General features: G+C 39.6%; 1 protein-coding gene across 2 annotated transcripts in view; it reads right to left on the reverse strand.

Moving 5' to 3' along the window:
* CDH8 (cadherin 8) overlaps nt 1–12,041 on the reverse strand; it is a 154,774-nt gene that overhangs the window by 19,145 nt on the left and 123,588 nt on the right. For both annotated transcript variants that reach the window (XM_085072000.1, XM_085072001.1), the window contains one exon: nt 11,451–11,568. In XM_085072000.1, the coding sequence (XP_084928126.1) occupies nt 11,451–11,568 (118 nt within the window). The remainder of the gene's footprint in view (nt 1–11,450; nt 11,569–12,041) is intronic.

The following is a 12,041-nucleotide window of genomic DNA, read 5'->3' on the forward strand; positions in this document are numbered from 1 at the left end:
CATAGTTTACAGGAGGGTCACATATAATGGATGAAAATGTTAGAGAAAGTGACAGGACAGAGCTAAGCAAGCCTAGGGAGTGACAAGTTGAAAAAAGGCTACATGAATTAGTTTTATTTTATTTTTTTTATTATTTCAAATAACCTAAAGTTTAGCTTCAGTTTTAGAGTAGACTGAAAGTTTGATAACACTGCACAAACAAAACCAAAAGGTTTCATGTTTGTTTGAGAAAGCGATGTGAAATTGTTATGGCATTAAAGAGAAGAAATGTTCAAAACAGCCCAACATTGTTAGAACAGAGCAGAGAACTTTGGTCATAACTGGAGATTGCTGGTGGTGCTCCTTTTAAGGCTTGTGATTTCAACACCACACTCTACTCAAAACTCCACCAAGAGGACTTTATTCCTGACCCAGCTCTTGTTATACAGTCAGAGATACGAAAAACTCCACAACTACAGAATTAGTTTAACAATGTCCACAGTGCTGAGGCTGCAGCCAGAGTGGTTTGCTGGTTTGACCCTCAGTGAGTCAGGCCAGGCTGGGCTCTGCCCTGCTCTGAACCCAGCCAGGCAGCTCCCACAGCCTCCCTGCTCCCTGCAATCCTCCCCACCCCGCAGTTACCTTCGCAGGACCCCACCAGCTCCTCCTCTTAGCACCATCAAGCAGACAGCTGGTCCTTTTCTTCAAGTTCTATTTATCTCTCCCTAACAAGCTGCCTTATTATCTCACTTCAAACAGGGGCCCATCTTCACTCCCTCTCTAATCAGTGCTGATTACCAAGTGTGCACATCCTATCATTTTAGGATATGCAAACTCTCTCCCCAGACTAGACAGGTCAACTGATGCATTTCATTTCTTTGCTGCATTTGGCTCAGTGGGTAAGATCTCTGAGTTCAGTCAAATCATGTATTCTACCTCTTCCCTGCCCTCTGAATGGATTGCCTTCCAGGCAGATTTATTATATAAATATTACATGCTAATAATTACATAAATATATCGCTAATTACTGGCTGCTTGCCAAATAAAATATGTCCTAATTAGACAGAATTAAATGAAGACCAACAAAGTGACATATTTTACAACAAGATCACCCATAAAAATTAAAAAATCAGGAGCTGATGGGAAAATAACCTAAGTGGTACAAAAAACCTCAACCAACTAAAAGAAAAGCTTTGACCCCCTTATTGTCTAAAGCTTGATGTCAGAAGCTGTGGTAAAAAATTATTAAAAATTTTGTGTTTCTTTTGGTGCATCACTGCTGTATTTGCTGTGACACAGAAATACAACCTCTTCCTAAACAGTCACCTCCTCAAAACGAGCAAGGAGGAAATAAAAGGGTGTGTAAAATACAAACTTATTCCATATAAAGTATGGAATAAGTGTGAGCACACCAGGCAGGTTCAGGAGATGCAGAGTTCACACAAAAATCAATGTCATGGTCACCCTGCAGGAGGAATGACTGATTCCAGCAGTAACTCCTTCCTTGTGTAAAACATTTGTGGAATTGATTCAAAACAAGATGCAAATTGGAACACGACCTTAGCCTTTTAAACTTACATTATAATGTCAGTTGTGTAATAGTTAATCAGATAAGCCTTAAGGCTAAGTGTGAAAAATTAATACCTTCTATTTTTAATGGAGGATCCACGTGCAAATAGTATGATATAATGGCAAAAAGAGATTTTTCATAATCAAAGGAAAAGTTAACAGTTAATGTGTGATGATTCCTGCTTAAATTGTTTTCAGTCTTAGCCTATTTAAGTCTTCCTCTGGTGTCAGTGTTCTTTTAATCTTTACTGCAACTGAAAGTTTAAAATGAGACTCCTACCTAGTTTCTTATTAATTGACAAAAGTGCAATTAGAGCAACTAATAAATTAATTTCTCCTCAACAGTCTGTATTTAGGATATGATGAAACAAAGAGATATTCCATAATGAGAGCAACCAATAAATTTACACATAAAAAAAAAAAGAAAAACAATCTTGTGCCATTTTTATCAACCAGATACTTAGGGAGAAAACCCAAATATTCAAAACCAAACAAAAGCTAAGCATGAGGTGAAACCAGAGGAATTTCTTAGATGCAATATGGCTCTGCTGGGTAATATATTGAGGTGGTGATGGGGCAGAGGCTCTACAACAACCTTTGGCCCCAAGACATCATTCCTGCTACTCAGTGAATTAAACCCATTTCCAAGAAATCAAACATAGTCAGTGCATTGTCCATGAACATTTCCACCACACAATTTGCTTTTTGCAGAAAACCTGGAGATGCACCCATCAAGCCAGGAGTGGTACTGTGAAATCTTTCTTTCAGAAGGTAGCTGATTAAAAATTTAGAAATTTATCTCCAAATATTATATATTCACTTAGCTATAAATACTACTATGAAATACTTCTAGAGGCCTAGAATATAATCATAGGTGCTGTGAGTTTTTAAGGAGTTATGTTTTTAGAGCACTTAGGGAACCTTTGATTGAAGGCTGGTGGAGCAAAGTTTTACAGAACATTGTTCTGCATTGTTCCTGCCTGTTGATAAATTCCAAGGAGCTCTTACTGCAGCTCTTGCTACTGTGAATGGAGCAGCTTTATTACCCTCAGTTAAGAAGCCCACCTTCCTTCCTGTTAAACTCTTCAGTTTTGAGACCCTGATTTAATGTCTATTTTCCCATTATATGTCTGAAATTAAGTCATATTGGAGATTCAATTTGTTCTTCTCTGCTATTTCTTTCATCCATGTTCCATATTATTACTAAACCAGACAGATCTGCGTGCTAATTTACTGACCAAATTCTTTTCCTCTCCAGTTTTGTTTTCACAACTTTTCACCCCTTGCTTTAAGTCACAGCAGTGTTGCTCACTCTTCTTTAGTTTTATAATGAAATTAATGCAATAAACTGGGAAAAGAGAGCTGAATGTTACACTACTGAGCTTGATGCAACTCCTACAGCAGGCAAATTCACAGCTGTCCAATCCATTCCCTCATCATGAGTAAGCACTGTCGTGCATATGGTGCACAACACTGACCTCGGATCTTTCTCACTCAGATCGCATCTGGTTCTCAATTAGTTTGATTTATAAAATGAAACATAATTGACGCCTTGGCAACACTCTGTTGCTAGCAGCACAAATAATAAATTAAGAACGAGTGAAGTAAAAGTCTCTTTAGTCATGTGTGCATAATGGCAGGCTGTGTGTGTTTGGGATTATCCTGGGTGTCATCACTCCCACTGGATGCCTGTTTGGGCTGGTCATGTTTACACTAACGCTCTGCAGTAACTGGGTAATTGTGCTTGATTCAAATGGCCAAAAAAAGGCACTTTCTGAAAGGATGGGATGCTGTGGGAATTGGTCTGATTTTCCACTGCGCACAGGCAACTGTAGCTGTCTGAAAGTTTGCTTTTGGGAGGCTTGGAAAGAAGTTGTCACCACAGAGCTAAAGCGGAACAGGACGGAAAGGTTAAACAGCATTTGGAGCAGAAGCTCCAGGAAACATTTTGCCAGGGCAGAACTATAAAAGTACAGATGTGCTAGGGAGCAGGGCAGAGCTGAAGAAGAGCTGGAGATGCCTGGAAGAGGACAATCAGCTTACCAGATGGCCCTCTCCTTGCTGGTTCATCCATCAGCTTGGCCTGTCCAGTCCAGTGAAGACTTGATGGATCACCTCTGGCTTAGGGCGGAGGAGAGAGGGAATCTGTCTGGAGTCCTGCATCCTGAATACAGGAGAGGAGTGAACAGGGATTCAGATGGACACAATACATAGCAGGCTCACAGGCTGGAGGAGCTGGCAGCTCTGTTAGGCTCTCAGGAGTTGATCTCAGGTTTCTGGGTGCACCAAGAAGGAGTAAGTCACCTCTTTAGCCTATCGAAGTGGTGAAAAGCACATAACCATTGCAAGAAGCTGAAATCATCCAGACAGGGCTAAAAAGTGTTTGCAGAAGAACTGCACTGAGCCTCCACCTGGTTTGTGGTTCTAATCAGAAAGGAGTCTGGAAAGAGCAGTGATCTGCATGCAAGAAGAAAGCTGGGAAAGACAGCAGAAGCAGGTGTCAGTGAAGGAAGTGGCACACAAAGGATTGGAGTGGAAAAATGCTGGTTTCCCATCCACATTAATGCAATCACTTCAGAAAACAACACCACAGCCATCTCTGCCAGGGAAGTTGTTTCGAATCTCACTCGATTGATATTCAACATCAAGGAAAAACAGAACTTCAAGGAACAACGGAACACAGCTGATAGTGAAGATAGTAAAGGAAGGAGGGGGAAAGGAAGCAGAAAGTTATCAGCAGAAAGGTACGTCCTGAGAATATTGCCATCAGCACTCTCAGCTAGATGGGACTAGCACTGCTGTGCCATGGAAAAGTGTAGCTTTGCCAGGAGCAGTAGAAAGGAGTCAGATATCTCACTTCTCTGCAACGTGAAATCTTACAGTGAGAATGGAAATGCATCCAGAGCCTGGCAAGACAGAACCTCTGAGCACTACTGGAATGCACTGGGGGTCCCTTGGGAATATTATCATTAACTTGACATTCTACCAGTCTTCTAAAACTTGAGAATAATCTAAAGATCTGCAGCACCAATTTCCTCCTCACATAGCTCATCACTTTCTTACTGAGAAACTCCTCTCTCTGAGTTCTCAGGCAGTCTATTACTCCACAGAATCACATTACATCTTGGATTTGTCAGATATGTAAATAAGAAAATTGATTGCTTTTCTCACAAAGGATGATCTAACATAGCTTCTGATCCAGAGCAGTTTCAGTCAGGTGAATTGTCTGAGGACCAAGGATAAAGGAACCTGAGTACAATAAATAGGGAAGTGCATCTCCTCTGGTATAAAAATGAATTATTTCAGGGACTTGCCACTCAATACACAACCACTGGCTCCAGCAAAGCTGTTTGCACTGGCTGAACATCACTTTTTGCATATTAATGCAGTGGGAGCTGGAGTCAGTGCTTTCCTTTCCATGCCTGCTGCCACAGACAGGGAGATGTGGCAGCACGGTGTCCCTTGATCCCCACCCAGCCCCAATATTAGCTTTACACACTCTCCAGCACTGAACCCAAGTACATAAAATATATTATTCTTACAAAGGGGCTCAGCAGTTTAGGCCTGTAAATCACATTTTGTTATGGTAAGTATGCATCCAAAATACAATGAAGAATTTTCTGAAGAAAAAAAAACAAAACACCAAACTATTCTTAATCCACAGAATAACAATGTTTCGCAGAGCTTAGTTACCTTAACTATCAGATTTGTGATAATATTTAGACCTCCCTACTCAGCAAAATATCAACATCTTTATGCCTTAATTTCTGTAATTTACAATTTCTAATACATGCACAAAAGAACTTACTGAAAAAATCTTTCAACCACGCTAAAAAGGAAATATTTCAATAATTTTGTATTAGCAATTTCATTATTAACTCTATTCACAAAAAAATCAATAAACCGAGGTTCTTCTGGCACGCACAGGTTATAAAAATGTTGAACTTTGCTATTTAAACAACTCCACTTTAAATGCCATGCTGAGAAAAAGATTGATAGTATGATATTTATAATACATTTTTCACACTATGAACACTCCTGGAGAAACATGATGTGTGCCTGTGGATGGCAGATCCTGACACAGAAGTGCCAGATAATAGAGTACTTTGTGTTTGTTAGTTTTTAATACACTGGAATGCTTTATTTTTAACTCTGCTCCATTCACACTGATTGCACCTTGTTAGGCAAGTATTCCTTGTGATTTCTGGTGACAAAACGATGTCTATTAAAAGAGATGTTGATCAATGCTTTTTCTTACATTATACATCATATTCCTTTACATTTTCTGGCTGTTATTCCATATCCCTAATATTGACAGATGGCAGGAAAATAATAACTTATCAGATGCAAGACTGAGCACATCACATGAAAACCACTAACAAGGATGTGATTTGGTGCGTTTTGGAGTCTGAAAGTCTAATTACTGATATAAAAAAGGAATGAGGATGACAATTAAGCACAGCAGAAATACTTAAGCATGTGCTTTCCCTCGAGAAATGCCTTTGTGGAACACCCTCTGGCACGTGGCAGCTGGGCCACAAAGTTTCCCAAAATTGCCTCAAAGTGCAGCAATGTGTGAGGATGAGCAGCTCACAGCCCAGGGACCATTTGGGTGCTGTTATTGTGGATTTTCACTGCACATCCACCCAGAAATGATGGGTTTAATGATGTCCTTGCGCCGGCAATTTGTACCTGGGGTCAGGGGGTTAACTTTGAAACTGGGCAAAGTGGAAGGAGGGCAATGAAACAGCAGAGCTCTCTGAGGGATGTATTTGGAGAGAAAAGTCAATCAAAAACACAGAAGGAGCTCGAGCTGGCAGCTGAGACAATGGCAGAGAGACTTATCCAGAAATGCCAAAAGAAACTGTTTCAGGGAAAGACTTATTTTAACACATGAGAGTTACTCTGGTGGGAACAAAAGACTCACCCTCCAGGTATGTATTTGACAGATGCTGCTAAAAATACTTCCATGAAAAAAGATGGGGAAAAATCCAGGTTTTATTGTATTAAAACCACAGTGACGCAGAAGTACTTTCAAAAAAAAAAAAAAAAAGCTAATAATTTGCTTTCATTATTTGGAATTTCTAAAAGAGAGCTGACATGTAATTGTTTTCCCTAGCTATTGTGAAATAGTTCAGAAATATTTGGTTTTTAATGGTAAAGAGGTGATGGAATATAAAATAAGCAACAGTATACAAAGGAATGCAAGCCAGTGATTGAAGTGATTCTACCAGGCCATTTCCTTTAAAATACACAACACAGTGCCTGCACTTTCAAGGCAGCACAAGGAGGACATAAGCAAGATTTAAACTTGATGGAAAGAACAAAAGAAATGGACATTTAAACTAGATCACTCTTGGAGCTGTTATATGTATCACAGGTAAAACAGACTAAGTGTGGCTGAGAATAAATATTAAGTTTGTTAGAGAAAACCAACAGAGCAGTTCATCACTTAAGTGTATATATAATGCTTCCATTAAAAAACCCCAAAACCTCTTTACTATGCACTCACTAGAATCAGGACCAAATTCAGAGCTCAGCTTGCCAGATGGACATTGAATATTTGGGGGAGAGAGGAGGCTGATTACTGATCATCAGCCTATTACAAGCCAAATCAGGCTATTGGATTTCAGCAGGAATAAGACCTCATGCCACTGAGGTTCCTAACCCAAAGCTAAGCCCTGCCTGTGGCCCAGGCAAGCCTGGGACTGGGTTCTGGTCCATAAGCCCTAAAAGAGGTATGGAATATCCCACTGACCCAGGGAAGATTCACCATTTGTCCTGTCGGAAGAATTACTGCTTCCAAAGGCAGTGTGGCATGTCTGATTCAGGGTTTATTCCATTTAGGAAAGAGAATCTGGCATCAGAAAAATGGAATAGCAATGGAAACTTCTGGTGGGGAAAAAACTTTAGGTCTCTTTATGGCAAAGACGTGTTTGGTGGTTTTTGACAGTAAAAATTGCATTGGCAGCATATCAAAATGTTTGCATGTGTGAAAACGCTCCTTCCACAGAATTCTGTTCTCACTTGAACAATCTAAGGAAACCTTAGAATTCAGAATTCAATGCTGAAAACAGGTACTTCTGGGAGGGTGGTGTTTGGGATGCAGGAGAAGATCCACTGGCACTGGGTTTTAGGTAATGCTCTGTGAAGACAGTCACCTGAAAAAAGGCCCTGAACAAATGCTAATTCCATCTCCAGTCTCATTTCAGTTTTCTGATGCCATGACAGTCCAAAATTCTCATCAGTTGTCTAAATTCCTGTCAGCTTTTTGTCATTTATTCTGAGCCTACAGTTTTTTTGGAAGGGTTAATTCTAGTCAGTCTACAACACTTTGCTAGAGTTTATCAACACTTGTCTAAACAGCAGATATTTTCATCTGAAGTTGGGAGGTTTTTCTGGTTCGAAGTTTCTCAGAGACACCACACAAAACGTGGATTTTCACTTTTCTCCCCAGTTTCTGCTCCTTTTGTGCAGAAACCCAGCAGAAAGGCACGTGAAAAATGCCCAGAGATTCAGTCAGGAGTTTGTGCAGTCAGGGACTTGTTATGTCACACAGTCACAGGTTTAGTCACAGGACTAACGCAGAAAACATGACATGATTTTCATGTAGCATTAACTTCTTACATTTCTGTTACATAACTCCATTATTTCTCTTGAGAGGGGATAAAGGCTTTTGCACCTGGCAATGCAGGTGAGCAGTGTGCCTTGATTACAGCTTGAGAGAGCAGGATTGCTTCACTTCATATTATCAGTCACTGCCCAGGAACCCAAAGCATAAACCCTAAAAACTCACCCAGTAACTGACATCTGAGCTCAGGAAAGGACTCTAAAACAGCATCAGGAGATACAGAAAATAAAGATCACTAAGAGATGATCTACACACATTCAGTGAGATGCATGATGGCATTTGAATTTACATTTTTTACATCAAAAAGGCACCGCAGCCTCTGCAGTTTTGGGTATCTTGTCCACAGAAGAGAATGTAAATATGGAAATTTAACAAACCAAGCAAATAAAGAATACCAGTGTACCATTTCAGGGCACAGACTCTGCAGTGAGCAGAGCATAACTTCTATAATACAAAATAAAATCTTCTGAGAAGCGTTTTGGGGTTTTCTTGTGTGGTTCTTGATGAAAGATACCTGTTGTGTCCCTTAGTCAAACATATTTGTCAATAGCAACATGGCCAATCATAATATTTGCAGTGTATGTCAGCAGCACAGTTAATTACTGACTATCATGGGAACTTGCCTTAGGGTGATCTGGAAGGTTTGAACAACAGAATCAGCCTGTGTGCAACAGACTAAACTGATTAATGGTTGTGCATATGTTCCACGCAGAAAGAGAACATTCCAAATCACAGGCATCTTATGTGTTTTTTTAGCATGAGGGACAGAAAGAGAAGATTGCAGCTTTTTCTCCTGGCAAATGCCCAATTGCACTCTCTGCACTCCAAAGCCACCAGATTCAATGACACAAAGTTACCTGGAGCACAGGAGATCCCAAAAGGGCAATATCATTTCACAAATGTTCTCAGGGTGCTTTTGTTCACCTCCACCCTCGAGAGAGAACTTTGAAGAAAGGCAAGGTATGAAAAATTATTTCAATAAAGAAATGTGCTAATTCTAGCAAGTAAAAATTGGGTTTCTGCAGCAGGCTTCCTGAGAAAATGCAGTCCCTGCACGGTATCTGCAAGAGGACAGCATTTCTTCAGCAGCCATCACGGTGGTGCTGCCTTGAAGAATTAACTTGGCAGGGCCAAGACTCTGGGAGGAAGCTGGGGCTGAGGACACAGTCAGGAAGATGTCAAGGATTTGGCCAGCAGTGTGAGGGAATGTTTTTCTGTTCCAAGCTTCACGGTGTTGAGCATTGAGCTGATCTCCAGAAAGGAGAGCAGGGTTTGTTACAGATTTCCTTACAGTCCCACACCACCCCAGCTTGGTTATGGACAGCCCAGACACCCAGCAATACAAAAAAAGAGGAGAAATTTGACATATGAATTCAGGTTTTTCAGGCATACTGGTGTTTTCAACAGGAATAATCACTCATGCTTATCTGGCAGATATATGCAAGGCAAAGTCACGGTCAAGTTCATTGTTTAAGTGGCATAACCAAATAAAGACTTAGTGGAGATATGTGATGCTTAAAGGACATAAAAACCCAAATTAGACTCTGATTTTGGCTCTGACAGGAATATTTGCTTCCTGTGGGAGATCATGTTCTAACATCAACCATGCACTGCACCCCTGGCTGAGCAAACTTGATAGACAAGGACGGCATGCATAGTTGGAATTTTATTATTGGATACTGAAGGATTAAATCAGAAAAGTCTCCTCAAGCAGATTTTTAATTTCAAGAGATTTCAGGGGGTTGTTTTAAGAGGATTTTCACATTTAACTGATTCAAACCCATTAAAAACTGCATAAAACCGAGTGGCAAAAAAAAATGAGAGTTATTTTTCTAAACCTTGTTGCATAGAAAGTTTCCTCACTCCCACTCAGCTCAGGACTCATTTTGCCATTGTCTGTGAGTAGAAGCAGGAGTGGGGCTTAAATAGGTAACAGATTGGAAGGACAAGGGTAATTAGCGACGTGAGCTCAGCATTTAAACATGAAGAGAAATCCTAAGATCTTTTTTACTTTGTCATGCTGTGCCAAGCAAACCACCTCACATTTAGGATGCTTAATTCAATTTGTGTTACACTGCTGATGATTATGAAATGCGTTTTGAAGAGGTTTGTTTTATCTTCTCCAGAAAACACACAGAGACTCATTTACTACAAGAAAATAGAGATATAAGCGGAGACACACTTTGTGAATGCTAGAAGAGAAAAGCATATCTAAAGAAAGGAAAAAATACAGGCTATATTTAATCAGATTTCAGAATTTAGGTGCAGTGCCACTTAGCAAAACAGTGCCATCATGCTTCTAGGCTGGTACAGGTAGAATAAAAAATGCAAACAGCATTTTCTCTTTAATTGACATTTCATGTATTGCCTTTACACTCCTGCAAATACAGCTCACACATATATCTTCCTATTAGCAATGGACTAAATAGGGATTTTCTTTCCTACAATCTCAAATAAGGTGTTGAGTTTGACTGGAATTCCTGGCAGGGTGTGCTGTATTAAAAAAAGCCAAGCTAGAACAACTTTGCTGAATATTCAAGTAAGTACAAATACATGGAGCACTATTTATAGCATTCTTGGGAGCAGTCCTAGCTCCTTCTCTCACCTGACCTTCAAACAGATCTGTGTGCCAAAGAAAAGGATCAGTAGAAATTTATTGCTCAACAATATTAAATGGGCCTTTTTTTCCATCACACATGGATGTCCCCTATTACAGCCCTCCAAAATGACATTTTGCCCTTCCAGAATCACAGTGACTCAAAGTGCCCTTCTGGGCTTTGCTGACCTAAGGGATTTCTCTTTCTAGCAAAAGTTCCTCACCAAAGTGCTTTGGAACCTTTGTACACAAAACAAACAGGCTGAACATCTGTCTGCTTTGGGAGGTTTAGTAGATGCTTAATTTTATGTTCCCATCTATAAACAGTCAATGTAGGAATCAACATTTATTTATCAACAGAGTTTCAGATTTTCATCTAACAGCACATCTCTGGAATTTCAAATTAATAGAAATAATACAGGCAGTAAATCCATCTTTTCATTTTATTTAAGCCACTGAGCTGTCTTCTGGATCTAAATTCCATATTCATTTTTACTTTCTTCTTATCTACTTTAAAGTTATTGGAAATAGCTTAAGAGATATAATGAAGGTACCAGTGAGCAGATTATTTACATTTTAATTGCCCAAAGGACACACTGGTAAAGTAATTGGAAGTCAACAAAACAACTGGAAGCTAAGTTGTTGAGAAACACATTTTATATATTTTATATTTACCTTCATTTTTCTTGATGGTGAAATTGGGATTGTTGACCATTTCAGGAAGAAGGCTGTACAGGAAATAATGCCCATTTTTAGGATCATCTTTGTCAACAGCACTGACAATCTGAATTACCTGCAACAAAAATGGGCTCGTTAAGTTTTCACACTTCTGATACATAGTACTGGAAAGAACATTGCATTTATTGGACAGTGTATTTAATTTCTCTCCATGCCAGATTAAAAAAGTCTAATTCATAACTCTGCAAGGTTTTGCAGACTTTAGAGTGAAAATGTTGGGAAGAGGAACTGTATTCGCCCCTTGCAAAGAGCTTCCAGAATGAGGAGACAGAGAATAAGGAGAGACAGGTAAGAGAGGCCAGCAGACACTGAAGTAATAAATTATTATTCAACAAAAAAAGAAGGAAAATTTGGCTTCAGAAACACTCCTGTTGCCTATGGCAGTCTTTCAGTTATGCAGTCATCCTTCTCACTGCACTTGGATATATCATATATCTTTAATCCTCTCTCCTTCCCCCACCCCTCAACACATTTCACTTCATTGAATTTTTTTAAAATTAATTTCGATGTGAAATTTTAGATGAGAAA

This window comes from Lichenostomus cassidix, chromosome 11 (genome assembly GCF_008360975.1).
Source record: "Lichenostomus cassidix isolate B80296 chromosome 11, HeHo_3.0, whole genome shotgun sequence".
Classification (NCBI taxonomy): Eukaryota; Metazoa; Chordata; class Aves; order Passeriformes; family Meliphagidae; genus Lichenostomus; species Lichenostomus cassidix.